Consider the following 16,656-nt stretch of genomic DNA (forward strand, 5'->3'; position numbering starts at 1 on the left):
ACTTCCCCCTGTGCAAACTAGTGATTACCTTCCTATTGCCACCAGCCAGATTAAGCTGAGGAAAGCAAGAAGAGGGCAGTGAGATTGCGTTTTGCCTAGTTTGGGCCTTGCTGGCCACCGTATCACACCACCTTTAGTTGTCAGACGATGTGCCGCCTCACCACACCCACCTGCCCCTCCCTTCAGCACTCTCCCTTTCTCTGTCTCCTCCTACCTCAACACACAGCATTCATCTTTCCCTGGACTCAGTGATAAAAAAAAAAAAACACTTTTGCACACTGGCATAGTGAGACACAATACAGGCAAATACCCATGCAAATAATCACTTGTGTTTACACAGTCCATGTGAGCACATTTAAACAAATTACACACTAGAGGAGGGGGAAACCAGTTTGATTTGACTATCAAAGTGAAAATGAAGGTGTGTCTGTGGATCTAAATCTAGGTGGATAAGGACACATCAACAGCCACTATTGTATATTTTCTTTATCTTTAAGGGACACGGCGCAACAGCATGTTAACAACACATTTAAGCAATATTAGATGAACTAATTATTTTTCTATTTGGTCCATCCTTGAAGGGGAGAACTCTCCTTAAATTGTGTAATACTGTGCATGCACATCTCACTAAGGGGCCTTTGTGCTACTGGTATTTTTAGAGGAATATGTATATTATTTTATTTTTTGTACTTTTTTTATAAAAAGAATTGTCTTGATACTATTATACCATATTTAAGAGGTTATTTCATTTCCATAAATGCCATGTTTACGAGCTTATACACAGAAAAGGAAACCAAACAAAAGGAGCAGGACTACAGACAAAAATTAAACATGGTCAACATACATTACTGTGAGGACTGAGTTATTGGAAAACTACTTGAGCATATTACTTCCAGACTGGCCTGCTTCAGCACTTTAAGCTGCACCATAACTGCCCGGCTTCAAATAACATGAGGAAGAGAAGGTACTAAATGCTGAAACAGCAAAAAGCCACTCAGAGGGAATCTCAGAGCAGCCAGACAAGCTGATGTTATTGATCAGGAATCCAAATTTAAAAAAACAGCTTAATATATAGCCCTAACTGTATGTATGACTGCCAATAATTGTGAATATAAAAACTAACTTTCAGATATGTAGCAGTGCAGGAATTTCAAACTATTTCCCACCCCCTTAACTCCATAAGCTTGGTGCAGGTGCACAGTGACAGACATGTATTACACAGCAGGCAGGACTTAACACTCAGCACTTATCCTGTCATATTGTGCAGTCATGCAGTGTGTCTTTAATTTGTAGGTTTGCAACATTTTCATATCCTACTGTAACTGTTTGAGTAAACTGTATGCAGAGCATTTTGAAGTGTCCAGCAGTTGTGTTCGAGCATGACACTGAACCACAAGTGAGATGTTGAATCTTGTCTCCTGCAGTATTCATCTGATGTATAAATGTTCATCAATGTAAGCCATCTGAGTTTAATGAGTCTTATTATGTGAAGTCAAGTCTTGATAATTTGAAAGACAAAGGCAGCATGTGGTAAGACTCAAGCATTTACAAGTCATTATTCACTCTTCTTGTGGACATGTGTTTTGAGTAATGTGTTAATTGGACCGTTTGCAATCCTTGGATACAAAGACATTATTGGTTGTATAGTGCCAAAGGGTGGGATAAAGCTACTACGGTCTTTGAATTAAATATTGAGGAGAGGAAAAGGAGTAGGTTTACCCTGCTGTGTATGTCTGCACTTCATGTTGATTAAAATGAATTATTTATACAGAGAAGCAGCAGGGCGTTGGGATGTAATGACAGGTGGAAGGTGTCATGAATCTTCCCAAGGGACTTCTTTCAGCTTCACAGGGGTGTATATATACTTTTAACTTAACAATTAAGTCTACTTAAAAAAAATGTGGGACTGTCTTCTGTAGGGCTGCTTAGTTATTAAATATGCAACACATGCAATCCTGTAACAGCCCATCTGAATATTTATGCACCAGACAGAATCCCAGATGTTACTGCTTTTTTGTCACATATCAACCATGCACTGAGGCTGCTAATGAAGCAGTGTCGGTGGAGGAATACACAAGTAAACTCAGGTGAATTTACTATACTACTAAAACTTGGGCTTGATATGTAGTGCTTAGATTAATAAAATATTCCCTTCAAATTCTGCATTGAGTTAATTTCTTTAATAAATAGCCGACATAGCTCGCGCCATTGTCCCATAGCCTAATGCTACTAATCTGGACTCGAACACTGCAGTAGGCCCGTAAAACATTGTCAACGAGATTATACTTTTATCATATATATTATGTCCTCGCGCATATAGAGACGATAGATGTCAACGGCTGTCTCTGAAAAGATTCAATGTCCGCTCCTGGGTCTCTGGGTAGTATCGTTAAACTGGAGCATGCTGCGGGCTCCCTATGGTGTGCCGGTAGGCCGCAGGATTTTCAGCACCATCTCTCTTCTGGACAGCTCCCACCAATCAGCTGCGTTCATATGTAGCGCGTCATACCTTCCTCATCATCCTCCCTCCATCACTGAGGCATGGCGGAGGACATCACTGACAAAATGCTGACTTTTTTTGACACCCGGCTCCTTTAAAAAATAGGTGTTGTTGAAGTAAAAGCTTAAGAGATGCATGTTTGTACAACTTGGTTTTGGTAGAAGCACGAGCCACACGAGGAGGTCGTAAAAGACAGACTGTTCCCTGATAAGGTTTTTTCAATGACGTGTGTCCGGTTTCTACGCACAATGTCACACGACCTTAGCAGCTGTCGGGCCTTTAATACACGTTTTGAGCCATTTTGACTTACTGTGTTATCAGCTCATTCTTTAAGTGACGTTTTAACCTGAGTCTCACACTTTCACAAGCTAAAATTAAATCACTGATCCGCAGAATAACCCACTTAGGCTACATGGAAGATGGATAGAGGCTACCTAGTTAAAGGTAACCTGAAGGCATTTGTCCATTTTCATTTTTTAACCTTAGGATTGAAATTAAAACACTGTAGTTGACGTTAAAGCATGCTAAACTTTGTTTTAGACGTTTGCATTGAGGCTGCGTTTAAACACGTGTAGCCTACTAGTCTTAAATTTAAAATGTCACCGGCGTCACGGCGCAGGCAAAGCGCCAACTGCATCAATACAGTGAGATTAACACAAGTCCAAATAAGCAATGCACAAAAGAAAAGGAAGATATAAAAAGAAAAGCCCTGGCTCATTAATGAAAAAGCCGGTCGGATGACACACGATGCGCATCAGACCCTGTAAGGCAGGTGTGTTGCCACGAATGCCAGCCCAGCGATAATAAATAGCCTATGTGGGCCAAAAACACATGAAATAAGAAAATATAGGCTACATATTAAACTCACCTAATATAATCCAGAGCGACCCAGAGACCAAAACGAATGCGAGCATGTCTTTCTCATTGAGTCAGCTGAACCGGTGCAGGAGCGGCTCAAAACTGCAGCACCGACTGCAGCAAGTCGCTGACAATCTGGGAGATTAAGGAGGAGGAGGGGGGGGCACAATATATCTGAGACAGACCACAGTGGGGGAGCTGTGATGGGGATGGCGATGTCCAGCAGGGTTCAGTTGGAACGTGCTGACTGGAAAAAACAGACCCCAACCACAGACCTATTGAAGCATCCTTCCGCCTCCTGGATTGTCGTCCTTCACCTAGTTGGCTGCTGCGCAATGGCAGACACCCCTGCTGAAAACGAGAGGGTTCTACAAGCCGGACGGAAGATGTGATCGAAGGCAAGGTTACTGAGGATGTAATATATTAATCATTAAAATATATTTATTTTGACTAGTCATGAAAGGATCAGCGTTACCTTCTTTTCTTTTTAACATCCGTCGATATTTATTGAGCTTTCACTGCTAAATTTAAAATGAACAAAACCTGCATACAGGGAAGCTTGAATCGGGGTATGTTCATGCGGATGTAAAACAGACGTGGTATTGTTTAATTTTATAAGAAGCTGTGTTATTTTGGTACATATACATCACGCCATGCAGCTTTTTAACGGCCCTGCAGCTGCGCAAAGCTTTGGCACAGAGTAACTTTGCATTCACCACATCACGTGGTATTAAGACACTCCCTATGAACTGGAGTAACCTTGAGAAGGACCGATAGAGAGGCAGAGGCTGAGCAAGTGATGACTCGACAGAGGAAATACAACATTTAGAATTACATCAAGTCTAAAATTACTGAATATTTTCGTCATGTACAGTAGATTACTTTTCTCTCATTGTTTGTCTGACTGGCATGTCTCAAAACCCCTTTACCAGGTGTGTCACCAGGAATTCTGGGCCCCATGAAAAGATATCACTGTGGGCCCAAAGCCAACTAAATTGATTTATCATGTTTTTCCAACTGTTTATAAAGATATTATGGTTTTCATCAAATCTTTGTGAAATTATATTTTTGTAGGCACATCACAAATTTAAAAATTAAACAGACCATACATTCGTTTGACTTTTAAACGTGTTACAGTCAATGAGTCTATCGTATTTTAAAATACAAATTCAGGCAGTTGAAAAAGCAAGACTAATACAATGTAGCTTAGTTAGGGTGGCAGTGGCTCAGTCTTTAGGGTTAATTGGGAACTGGAGAGTAGCTGGTCCAAGTCCCAGTGTGAACCAAAAATATCGTAGCTGTTCTGGTGGCCGAAGACATCCTGAGCACTGCCGATGTGCCCTAGGGCAAGGCACCAAACCGCTGATGTGGCCTTTCCCCTCAGTGATTAATATAGTATTAATTTTGTATTTTATAATAAAAAAATAAATAAATGAAACCATCTTTTGTTGTTATTTAGTTGCTAAATTCTTAAAAGAAAACAAAATACTAACATAAATAAATAACTCACAACATATAAAACCTAAATAGATTCAGTCACACTTGTATTGACCACTAAATTTGAATACTTTACCTCAGTTTTTAGTTTACTTTCCTTTTTTCACACTGACAAAAAGGTGAAGTTATTCTACATTGAGATGCTTCCAGTTCCATTCTTACCCCACTTTGTAATACAAATCATGTGTTACCAAATAAGTGAATGACAACCGTTAGCAATCTTATTATTTTTTCAGCCTTACCTTCAGGAGTTTCAGATGACCAGTGATTTATAGTCTGTTGTGTAATCTAGAGGTATCAGCTGATCAGTCAAGATTAAACAAAACATCTAACATAACATCCTTACATTTTGAGAAAGAATATAAACATGACCCTTTGAGTCCTTAGTGAAGGCATGCTCTTCAAAATCAGCCCTGTATGATCAAGATGAGGGCGACAGAAATGTAATAATAATAATTGCTTCAGGTTATCTATTAAAGTATATTCAATTTTGTCAATTCTGATTTAGCTTAACTAAACTAACACTAAAGTCAACTTGAAGCTGTTGAATTGATTATTGGTGAGTAAAAGCCTTGGCTGAAAATTGTCCTTACAGTTAACGTTTGATTCATATGCCGTTTCACCAACGCCGGTTACTCCTACCCCTTAAACAGCAAGGAACAATATTGAAATAAATCAAGTTAGTATTATCTGAGTCTGGTCTTTACTTGCTGCATGTTGAAGAGGGGCAGTGAAATTAATTAAGCATACATTTATTCATTAAATGATAATTATTTAAAAACAGCCTTTTCATTTTGTAACCTAAATATGATGCTGCCTTTAGAGTGGCGTGCACCATTGTGTGTACAACTTGCAGATAAATGTATATTTCATTAAAAGCATGCTAATATGTTTTTAATCACATCATTTTAATCTTTGACCCAGCTATTATCTGAATCATCCTGCAACTATATTCACCACTTAACTCCTCACTGGTATCCTCAGTGTTGTCCTACTCTCTTCCTTTGCTTGTGTCATGTGACTGACCTTATTAAATGGGTCATTCGACCATTAATCTCTCACTCACACAAGTGCCACCTTCCTGCTCTTCTTCCTCTCTGAACCCGCTGCAGAGACAGAGTCAGAGGACACATGCGGAGGTGATCTATAAAGAGGGAACAAATATTGCCAACATGGTGAAACATTAAGTACTTGATGAAGTTAAAAGTGTATCATAGTTACCTCGTTAAAACACTGTTTAAAAACTGATTAGAACCAAAGAGAAAAAAAAACAGAGAAAGAAACTAATCCTCATTGTATTATGTAAAACATAAATGCAATATTTGTTCCAAAATGTTTAATATACCACAGTCAAATTATTTAAACCTTACCATACAATCACAGGAAAGATGGGGCCAAAAGACAAATAAATTTCAGTCTGGGCCCAAGCTGTAGGCTGACAGATGAACAAATGTGTCCTGTGCTGTGGTTAAGAACAATTTAGATCCCTCCCTAACTCTCACTCTAGCAATTAGTTAACAAAAGATAACAGAGAGGAGACAAAACCTATCCCAAAATGTAAAAGCTTAGATTTTCAAAAGGGATTTTAAATTGTCAGGTAAATAAGTATAAGATAAGAATGTAACAGAAACAACAGAGAAGTTGTTTGAAGACACACATGGTTATACATTTGATGTTAAGATTTCTATACTAAGCAGGGAAATTAAGAGACAGTAGTATCATCATAATACTTCTGTCTTCTGGACTGTCTCTCTGTTCTTGTCTGTCTGTCTGTCTGTCTGTGGTTTCTTGATCTTACCATACTGTATGTTTCCAAATGTTTTACAGTCTTACAGATAAGAACCAGCAATCAAGAGTGTGACCTCACTGTGACCCAGTGAACCACCTGGACCCGTTTTACTGTCTGCCCAACCTGCTTTGACACAAGGTTTAATCTGTCTTCCAGGGATGTAAAAGCATAAAAGTGACATAAGCATTATTCAGATAATAAAGATTTACAAAAACCTTTAGCAAAAAAAAAAGAAGACACAGATACCCAATATTGAATCCACTATAATACATGAATGTGCAGAAATAAAACTAAACAAAGAAGTGGTTTACAGAATACAATCTAATGTTTGCAAGCAAACAATGACACATGAATGAACACTAAATCACTTGTGCTTGAACAACTTTGTGTACTAATGGAACAAAGTCAGGAAACTGACAGGTCCTATTGAAGTACATATTTGAAATCTGCCTTAAGAACAGTGCCACATTGCTAAACCATAACATGTTGTTTTACTTTTTTAATGGCTTTGAAAAGACAGTCTGCACAAACCCATAAACATAGCTCTAAAGTGTAGTTCAAATTTACAGGCTGTGGTAAAGCACGCTAGCTGAACTATCCACCTTCTTAGACATGTTGTACAGAAATACTGCCAGTTTAAATGTCTAATTTGAAACAATTCATTTGTTTGCAGTTGAACCTGAGAGTAATCATCTCTCTAAATATTATGACGATGTCTAGGATTTATCCTGTGACCACATGGATAGCCTCATTTCAGAGGTAGGCATCTTTTTCTTAACTTTCTAACATCAGCAAACTATTAGAATTTAAGCACTTGTAGGTATTTTTTACTTTTAGTAAATTAAACAAGAGACTTGACTTCAGAAAACTTACAAGGTTTGTTAATGTAGAACCATAACTGGTAGATGATTACACAGGTTAAGGATCTCAGGACTGCTTTTTGATTACTTCTTGCTTATTGCTAACACTTACTTTCAAGTGTATACAATCTAATAAAAAACATCAACATCTCAGTCAAATCGAGAGTACTTACCTCTTGAAACTTAAAAGGGGGAGGACATGTGTGACTAAAACATTCTCCTTGTTGGCCTAAAGGGGGAGTATGTGTTAAACTCTGCACTCAGAAGGCTGTATATCTGAAACATGAAGTGATGATGTTGTTAATGGATGACATGCCAGAGGTGTGTGTGTCATTAATGGAAACTTGACATGTTTACTCATGTCTGTAAATTCTACACACGTGTTGTAAATCTTTTTGCTACAGTTTATTTTTTAGCATTCTTTCCACTTACTTTGTTTACATTTTTTTTGCTCAACCCCACCCAGGACATCCTCATTCTTTCCACTCTTAGTAATTCTCCCTATAATCCCACTCTGTTGCAGAGACACAAACTTGACATATATTTGATCAAAAAAAGTCTTTTCAAATAAACTTTTTTTTAAATACAACTGAGGGCTTATTTCAGGGTTTGATGACTTTCAAACATTATCCAATTCTTTTCCTTCCATGATATCTTTGAAACCTTTTGGAAAAGCCTACACTCTTTATTTTATTTTGATATACTTTATTAATCCAGGTTTAACACTTTTATTTGAGAGACATGCTTCTCACATACAGAGACCTGAATCACACATGCACATACAGGACCTGTGGACATGCATTAATGGAGACATCAGAGTGGGGCTGCTACACACTGCTATGTCTTAATTTTGGCAGATGTTTTAGGATTTGAAAAGAAAGCATGAAAAGGTAAAAGTCAGATAAAATCTGTCGATAATATTTCCTGCTCTAACTTCCCCCTCCCTTGTGCGCTGCGTGAGTTGGAAGTGCAAACGCAGGCTAACTAACAGGGGTTCCGAGTTGATCCAGTGTCAGTGAGCTGTCAAAGCAGATGGTACAGAGGGAGATTGAATGCTCAAGCTGCTTGCCTCATCTTTAAGCCTCAAATTACTGTCTTAACCTTGCAGGTGGCCTACTGTAAATAATCTGAGTTAATATCACTGCATGCACAGGGCACAATAAATCTTCTGGAAATTTAAGAAAGCTCATTGCAAAACGAAAAGGGATGTTACGAATAGACACGCTGGTTTAAGCTCAAATCCAGAAAGCATTTAGTTCTTCTGTTTAACGTAACAAGTCTGTCAATCTTTTGTCAAGGAAATGTTTTCTCTCTTCTGTTTGTGATCCATCATATGCACCCTGCAACAACACAGAGGTCCATGTTATAGCCACATGTTCTACAACACTCTACTAATATATTACAGTTCCTTTTGGATGTACTGTAACAGGCTAATCTTGAGGTTAACGATGTGTCTGAGAATACAACCCTACATGATGTGAGCTATGTTGCCTCAGCCAGGTCACTCTACTTCCTGTAATTCAGGTGTTTCTCTTTAAGGTATTATCTACCTCCTAAGATCTGTTGACACATTTTTAGGCGTGTATTAAACATGTGGTTGGACAACAGGGAAGATTTTCCCCTACAAATCCAGTTTTCTGCTCTTATTGGGAAATCCCACGGACCGATTGCCGCTGAAAACTCCGCAGAAAACTCCCTACTCTTCCCTCCCAGAAGCGCGTGCCAGAGCTTCCCTACAAAACAAGCACGCGGCGGCACGAGCGCCCCCCCCGCCGCCGCGCTCACACACATTTGGGAAGCCCCTGGATTAACAGCACCAATGACATTGACAACACTAGTAGCCTATGGGGTTTCCCAAATGTAGATGAAGGCGGCGTGCTTTGTGCGTGAATAGTGCTGTTAAACGACCTGAGCGATGTAAAAGAGTTTGTTTGGAGGCAAACTGAGCACCACGATCAAAGAGTAGTAAGAGTAAACTAAATCCGCAATAATCCATCGTTTCCAGGAATTACGTTAACTACACCGCAGTGTCACTGACGCATTAATACATTTTGAATCAAACCATGTGAATACGTGAATAAATGACAACACAGAGTTGGTGTGTGTGTGCAGAAAGACTCTGCAGCGTGCCTCACTGATCTCTCACAGTTGCTGTTACTTCCGCGTTGTGTGCGCTTTTCATGCTGTGACATCATCGTCCGACTTTCACACTTCATGGCCCATATTCAAGCAGTCACGAGTAAAACTGTCCCACACTGCCCCTGCTGGTGACTGAAATTACTACATCATTTCTTGTAAATGCCTGACTTCTCTGCTGGGCTGCATTTATTTTAAAAGGCCGGTCCCCTGCACGTTTGTCATGCCAAGGATTTCTTACGCGTGAACGTGCGCGTGGGCGAGACTGTGTGTATGTGAGCAGGTGATCAAATATAGGAAATCTGCTTCATAAATGTATTGTGATTATTCAAATGAACTTGAAATTGCACAAAGTGCAGATATATTTCACCATGTGTATGCAATATAATCATCAAAATAATATGGAATAAAGTAATTTATAACAAGTAACACTTGAACATGTCGATTTTATTACAGTTTCAGCATCAGCATAAACTACAATATGCTTTTTTAATACTTTATGATGACAAAAAATGCAAGTCTGCAAAGACTTCATGCAGACTTGCTTCCCATGCTGTCCCATAATGAATAATAATAATAATAATGACAAATGTAAAAATACATATAATAAACATAACAGTGACTGAGAGTTGAGCTCTTTTGTGCTACGGTTTGTTTTTGGTCTACGTGCAAGAAACCATCATAACCTGCCCATGTTGTTATTAACTTCCTCCTTGCTTTTAACCGTGTGATTTCTCGGAAACAGGGCTACTGCTTCAACAGTAAGGCTCAGGCGCATGCGCTAAAACAAGTGCTGTAAAAAATATCAGTCTGAGACTAATTTCCTTTTTTTTTTTTTTTACCAGGTATCAAAACGCATTTCTGTTGAAATTTTGCGAAAATTTTCCTGCAAATATGTATTCATGCGATAAAAATGTGTACAGTGCACGAGAATTAAAAGCAAAAGATCTCCATTGTACCTTTTTTAAAAAAACAGAAAAACAATTTATTGTTTACTTCAACAACCTAGGCTACTGTCTGGTCTTCTTACGCTATATACACTTCATTGAAAATCATGATATACATGAACTTAAGCTTTTAAGTTACGAACTAAAACCCTGGAAAATGGTTGATCAATATATATTTTAGATCTTGTCTTGAAAAAAAATTCAGTCGACTTGATGTCATGTTTTTTTAAAGTGTGGATATTTTTTACAGCACCTGCGCGCTCAACAGGGGAAAACCCATAGCTCACGTACAGTATATAAACAGTCTCAGTGAGTCTGTTGAGACACTCTTCTGATCTTGACAGTCCGACGAGTGGATAACTCAAAAACGAGGAGAAGCATTTGCTTTTGTGGAGCAAACCTCTACCAGCGGATTATTCTTGCGCACTTTCCTCTCAGGATCTTAGAACAAGCAAAGTCTGTAAGTGGTTTGAAATTTATTTTTACTTCTCTTCTAGCTTATAATGCCACATTTAACACTTTTTTTTCATTCATTGCTGGACGATGCTTTTGAGGAGCCTAGAATTAAATGTAATATTGAATAGATGTGCTGGTACATTAAGATTGTTAAAATCAATTTTACACAGTTAAAAGTTTTTTTACATCTTGCACATCTGCTTGAATTTGGATACGCTGCATGTGACTAAAAAGTTATTGATATTTAAACTTGTTTAATTACTTTTTTTATTATTATCAAGTTTTCCTTAAGTGTGTTTGGTGGTTTTAAAAGTGGCGTCGACAGAGCACGTCTCCAAAGCATGATGCAGCCACGCTTAGTAAAAAAGCAAGTTGCATGTAAAACTAAAACACAGTTCCTAATGAACACTTGTGCATTTGAACATAATCTTGTATGCAAAAGCCACAACAGTCTCTTTAGGAAGTTTTTTTTTGGGTGTTTATTGTGGCCTTCGAAAAGAAACGCTACTACAGTACGTTTAGCCTTCACGCCCCCTTGTTTGCCTGCGTGCCCTGGCCGTGAACTTTACTCGCAATTGAGCAGCAGGCAGCAGTAAATCTAAGTTGTGGCAGATGCGGGAGTTCATTTCCTCTTACTCCTCTGTATATAAAAAAAGAAAGCAGAGATCATTTTTTTCTCATTATCTTTCTCTCCCTTCTTCTCTTGCTGCCCTTTTAGGCAAGCATGCCCGTGTCAAGGATGAGGATGAGGCCATGGCTGGAGAAGATGATCGAGTCCAATAAGATCTCGGGTCTGGATTGGGTTGACAAGGTAAATGGCTGCATATATTTTTCATGCAACATTGTTTATTGTACATGGTTTCTGATGAAAATATTAAGTATACTGATGTTAAAGCAGGGCTAGATATTATGAAATGTATTTTTTAAAGGCTTGGTCTGTCTCATAATCGAGGTGATCTCTGGAGTCTACACAATGTTTAGTCTCATTACAATATGTTTGCATGTTGGTCTTAGAATGGCTTGTTTAGAGCATGGATTTGGTTATGTGTAGGGGTAGAAAGCATCTATTGAAGCATACACAAACACACACACACACACACACTCACAGATACACATATTTAAAATCTGTATATAATGGCCACAAACATGCTCTGTTTTCTTACCTTTGTGATCTTCCCATTGCAACTCAAGCGTTTCTTCAATTTTGCAGGATAAGACGATGTTCTCCATTCCCTGGAAGCATGCAGCCCGACATGGCTGGGAAATGGACAAGGATGCATGTCTTTTCAAAGAATGGGCACTTCACACAGGTGAGCAGGCATGGACACAGTTCGTCATGCAAAAAAAAAAAAAAATATATATAAAAATATAAAAATTTGTCTTGGATGCAAACTAAAAAGGATACATTTTACAGGAAAATATGTTGAAGGTCAGAGCTCAGACCCAAAGACCTGGAAAGCCAACTTCCGCTGTGCAATGAACTCACTGCCTGACATTGAGGAGGTGAAAGACAAGAGCATTAACAAAGGCCACCATGCCGCCCGCGTCTTCAGGATGTTGCCCGCCACACCTAAATGTAGAGGTGAGACAACTGACAGGAAGCGAGCAACAGTTGTTGTATAACACCATTGGTGTGCACTCATGCAGCATCTACAATCAAATCTGTTTAAGACATCTAATGATAGAAATGTTTTTCTTTCTTTCGCACAGATAAACGAAGCAAAGCGAAGAAGAGTAAGGTGAATACTGAAGTTATTTTACACATTTAAATGCCACTGTTTCTGTAAAACTACAGCTCTCTGAAGACATTTCCGAAATCAAACTTAATATGACTTTTTGTCTCTGCAGTACTCAGCGGTAAAAACTGAAGTAGACGAGGACTACAGTGATACCCAGACGTCTACGTCAACATGCACTCAGGAGAACACAGTCGACAGCACAATGCATACAGACCCGCAAGGTGAGGAAGAAAAAAACATTTTGTTGAAGCATAAACCTGATAGTGCCATCATTTGTTTGAGACATTTGGTCAAACGAGTATTCAAATTTCCAGTAATATTAAACTTTATTGTTTGCTATTTTTGCAGATGATGCATTTGGGAGCATATTTGATGTTCCAGACTTCTCTATGTCAGTTGAGATTCCGGCTGATAGCCTTTTAAGCAGCTTTGCCCACAAATTTGAAGTTTCCCCTGAACATGAAACTGGTAAGAGAATAACACATAATCCTCACTTTTTTGCAGATACACAAAAACAAACATAAAGTGATACATCATCACACAAATCCCATACTCATGTCTCCTCCTTCTTCTCTCTCTCTCTTTGCTGTGATCTTCCAGAATATGGCATCACAGAAGACATTATCGCGGTAAGCATTGCTTTTAAATGATACATTTACTAGCATGCATTGATCATTGACAGGAAAACCCATGTTTGTCTTACTCTGCCTGTCTGCCTGTCGGCTTGTTTAATAATACTCAACAATAAATAATACAATTGATAATCAGAAACTGTTTTATAAACAACACTCCAGTTGTGTAAAAACTTTTAGCAATACTCATTCCAGTGTTGCGCTTTCAGATTTGTGAAAAACTGGAGAAAGAACCGGGCTGGATGTCGAGCAGTTTATCAAACAGGGGGATCCTGAGCAATGCATGCACCAGTCCAGGGAGCCAGTGGAGTGACAGTTCCTCAGGTAAATGCTGCTAGTTGATGGGTCAGACAGATGTCTTAAAATGTAGCTGCAACATAGTCCTAAGTAACTTATACAATATTGGATTTTGAGGGTAATAATCTAGATATTTCACAAAGTTCAGATATTCTTTCTGTACATAAAAATACTTCAGTAAATACAATCATTACGATTAACAAAAGAAGGATCACAATTATTATTATTTTTTTTTTTAAAGTCAGTCTTAAAACCAAATATATCATTATCCTGATGACCTCATCAGGATCATCAGCCTCAACCACACGTCCTCTCCTTCACTATGCTGACCTTGGATTTTCTTTCTTTGTTTTGCAGCCGATGAACTAGAAGACACGCCGCATTACACAACTCTGGGGTCAACCGTCACAAATTCCTCAAACGATTTCTGGAACAACCTCACCCTACCGCTCCCCATATTCTGAGGAATATGCTGCAGGATGGTGCTTTGTCATTTTGGACTTTTACAAAGCTTGTCCTCTATACCTTCTCCAATGTGATGCCTCATTGCAGTTGGCACAGCAATCTTCATACTCGTCTTTATCGCCATCCTTCCAGCTTGTGATGGGCGGTGTCCACATTTTAAGCTAAAACACCGCTCCCTTCCCACGATTTGCCATGTGTTTGATGCTTGGCAGGCAGTTCATCGAACTTTTCCTTATCTCCTCCAACCTTTCAGTGATGTTAAAAAGAAAAAGTTATGAAATGCACCTGCTGTGTTAAAAGAACTCACATACTGGGTGTAGTTTAAGCAGTTGTTTTTGGCTGGTTCAAAGCATTGTGGTGCTCTTGTTTTTTTTTTGTCAGTAAGATATGAGTTTTGTGAAACTCAGTCAGGACATGTTTATTGTTTTTCGCAAAAATGAATACTAGGAAGGTAATGGTTTCCTCAAAGTGCATCATCACTGCAAGATCATGTTCACTAATCTTAGGCTTGGTAGAATATAATACATTATCAAATAGTTATCACAAAATATCTATATTTCCGTTATAGCAAAATCAATTCATTGTTTAAGGGATAGGAGAATCTTATACTTCAGGTGAGTGCTCGACTTCAAAACTATCATGTTTGTTTGTGTTTTCTAATGCAAGTGTACATTTTTGTAAATAGTTGTCTTTGTGTTTTTGTAAAAAAAATAAAGAAATTCAATGTGACTAAATGACTGCTTACTTTTGATATATGCTTTTTAAAGCTTGTTTTCGGGAATAGTTCATTACAACGGCTCTCTTATGACATAAGTGACTAATACCACATGCTCAAGTCTCAAACTGAAGTGCTTTTCAGTAAAGCACCCAATTAAAATGAATCTTTCGAAGCATGTGTTAACTAATAGTCAACCAATCAAATGTTTTCTATGCCCAATGAGTGTAAGGACATATGAGAAAAAAGACTGTCTTAGTTCCGTTTTTTTAAAAATGATTATTATTATGTTAAAAACATCTGAAACAAGTAATTGAAAACAAAAGACAAAAGTCTACCTTCATTTAAAAGTTTCGGCTAAATGAAATAAACCATCATTTCTAGGTTTCTGTGTTATGCTCTGAACTCATCATATTTCATGTATTTCTACCATGATACTCTGGAGCACACTGATACTGCACAGTGCAAAGTCTGTATTCTGTGAAAAAACCTTTTTAACATTAGCAATAAGAGGTCAAGGAGGGAGATATTTCCTTGGCAAATTTGACACCCTTACATTTTACATCCTAAATGGCCTGGCTCTTGCACTAATTTGAGTAAAAGCATTTAAATAACAGGGTTGGTGCTTCTCTATTAGAACTCCTCGATTGTAAAACATCTACACCGGCTGAAACAGGTGACACAATTACACTATTTCTCATTTAGTGAAGACTGATTCTATGAATATTGTTTTAACCAGCTGAATGTTTACTTGCTCATCCTTTGACTTCTTTCTTTTATTGACAGCATTACATTATCTTAAAAAAGCTGTTTCTTATATCTCTGTGCTGCATGGGCTTTGTTTTTGAGGGGGGATTGAGGGGGGTGGGATTTGACCAAGCCAGGCATAAATATTTGCTTTGCATGGCCCGTGCACTTCTTGAGAAAGTTGGCTGCATTGTGCATTTTGTCTTGTATGTAAATTCAACCTCATCTTTTAACAGCTCACAAAACAATGTCAGTTGAAGATCAACCAGCTCATTGACCGCAAATTGAATTAACAGAGGATTGAAGTGTGATGCCCTTAAAATTATAATGATTAATTTAATGGATTAAGAAGAAGAGTATGTAGAAGAGTATAGTTCAAAACATTTTCAAAAAAAATATTCTGTACTCTGTTATTATGCACACAGTCAGAGCTGCATCATGCTAAAAGTTAAATAAAACAGTTGGTAAATGAAGCTTAATGATTATGAATGAGTTGTAAAATGAAGGGCGGTCTTTGATTGCTGCAATTTTTCCCCATTATAAAACACATACCAGGCAGAGTACGCAGAAGAGATTCTTTTCGTTCATTGCATGACTCTCTGCAGGTTTGTCCAGGGCTGTGCAAATGGCTGCAAATTACAAGTGGACCTGTTCTTCCACTTGGAAGATGGAAATGAAATGATAAGCAGATGATGATACTTTATCGTAAAGCATATACAAGTTTGGTCTTCTTAAAAATAAAAAATAAAAAGTCTTGAGTTGTTGCTGATATGGTTGGATGTTAAGTCAATCAAGTTGTTACTTTACTGACTTTGGTTCATTTTTCTGGATTAACGTTAGTATTTCGATTTAAGGCAAACAGACTTTGACTTAAAACAATGAAATCCACCCCTTTAGGAAATGCGAACAGGTACTTTGTTAACACTTCTTGTACACTTTCATGCAGCAGTTTTGAGGGCATGAAGTAAGTCAAAACATACTTTTTATACGGCAGTACAATGTTGTACCTTATTTTCTT

The 16,656-nt window shown here is 38.1% G+C and overlaps 2 protein-coding genes across 3 annotated transcripts in view; one reads left to right on the forward strand and one right to left on the reverse strand.

Annotated features, from left to right (window-relative positions):
• acsl6 (acyl-CoA synthetase long chain family member 6) overlaps positions 1-3,735 on the reverse strand; it is a 31,528-nt gene extending 27,793 nt beyond the window's left edge. The window contains exon 1 of the mRNA XM_079355701.1: positions 3,369-3,735. Within this exon, the coding sequence (XP_079211827.1) occupies positions 3,369-3,414 (46 nt within the window). The 5' untranslated portion in view covers positions 3,415-3,735. The remainder of the gene's footprint in view (positions 1-3,368) is intronic.
• A 7,158-nt stretch (positions 3,736-10,893) lies between these two features.
• On the forward strand, positions 10,894-14,910 carry irf1b (interferon regulatory factor 1b). 2 transcript variants are annotated; one of them, XM_079356034.1, is made up of 10 exons: positions 10,894-11,047; positions 11,762-11,854; positions 12,254-12,353; positions 12,458-12,625; positions 12,754-12,794; positions 12,892-13,003; positions 13,131-13,250; positions 13,383-13,411; positions 13,624-13,738; positions 14,069-14,910. In XM_079356034.1, the coding sequence occupies exons 2-10, from the start codon at positions 11,768-11,770 to the stop codon at positions 14,173-14,175; spliced, it is 879 nt and encodes a 292-aa protein (XP_079212160.1). In that variant the 5' UTR covers positions 10,894-11,047; positions 11,762-11,767; the 3' UTR covers positions 14,176-14,910. The 2 variants fall into 2 exon arrangements, with proteins under 2 accessions (XP_079212160.1, XP_079212161.1); XM_079356035.1 differs by having other exon boundaries at positions 12,754-12,782.
• Positions 14,911-16,656: the final 1,746 nt, after the last annotated feature.

Source organism: Symphodus melops (assembly GCF_947650265.1).
Source record: "Symphodus melops genome assembly, chromosome: 11".
Lineage (NCBI taxonomy): Eukaryota > Metazoa > Chordata > Actinopteri > Labriformes > Labridae > Symphodus > Symphodus melops.

What these genes read in the sequence shown, in the direction of transcription:
- irf1b (XM_079356034.1), top strand. Translation starts at nt 11,768, where the DNA reads ATGCCCGTGTCAAGGATGAGGATGAGGCCATGGCTGGAGAAGATGATC. An exon ending in AGAGTAAGGTGAATACTGAA is followed by an intron (nt 12,795 to 12,891) that starts GTTATTTTACAC and finishes TTGTCTCTGCAG; the next exon opens with TACTCAGCGGTAAAAACTGA. An exon ending in GTGGAGTGACAGTTCCTCAG is followed by an intron (nt 13,739 to 14,068) that starts GTAAATGCTGCT and finishes TTTGTTTTGCAG; the next exon opens with CCGATGAACTAGAAGACACG.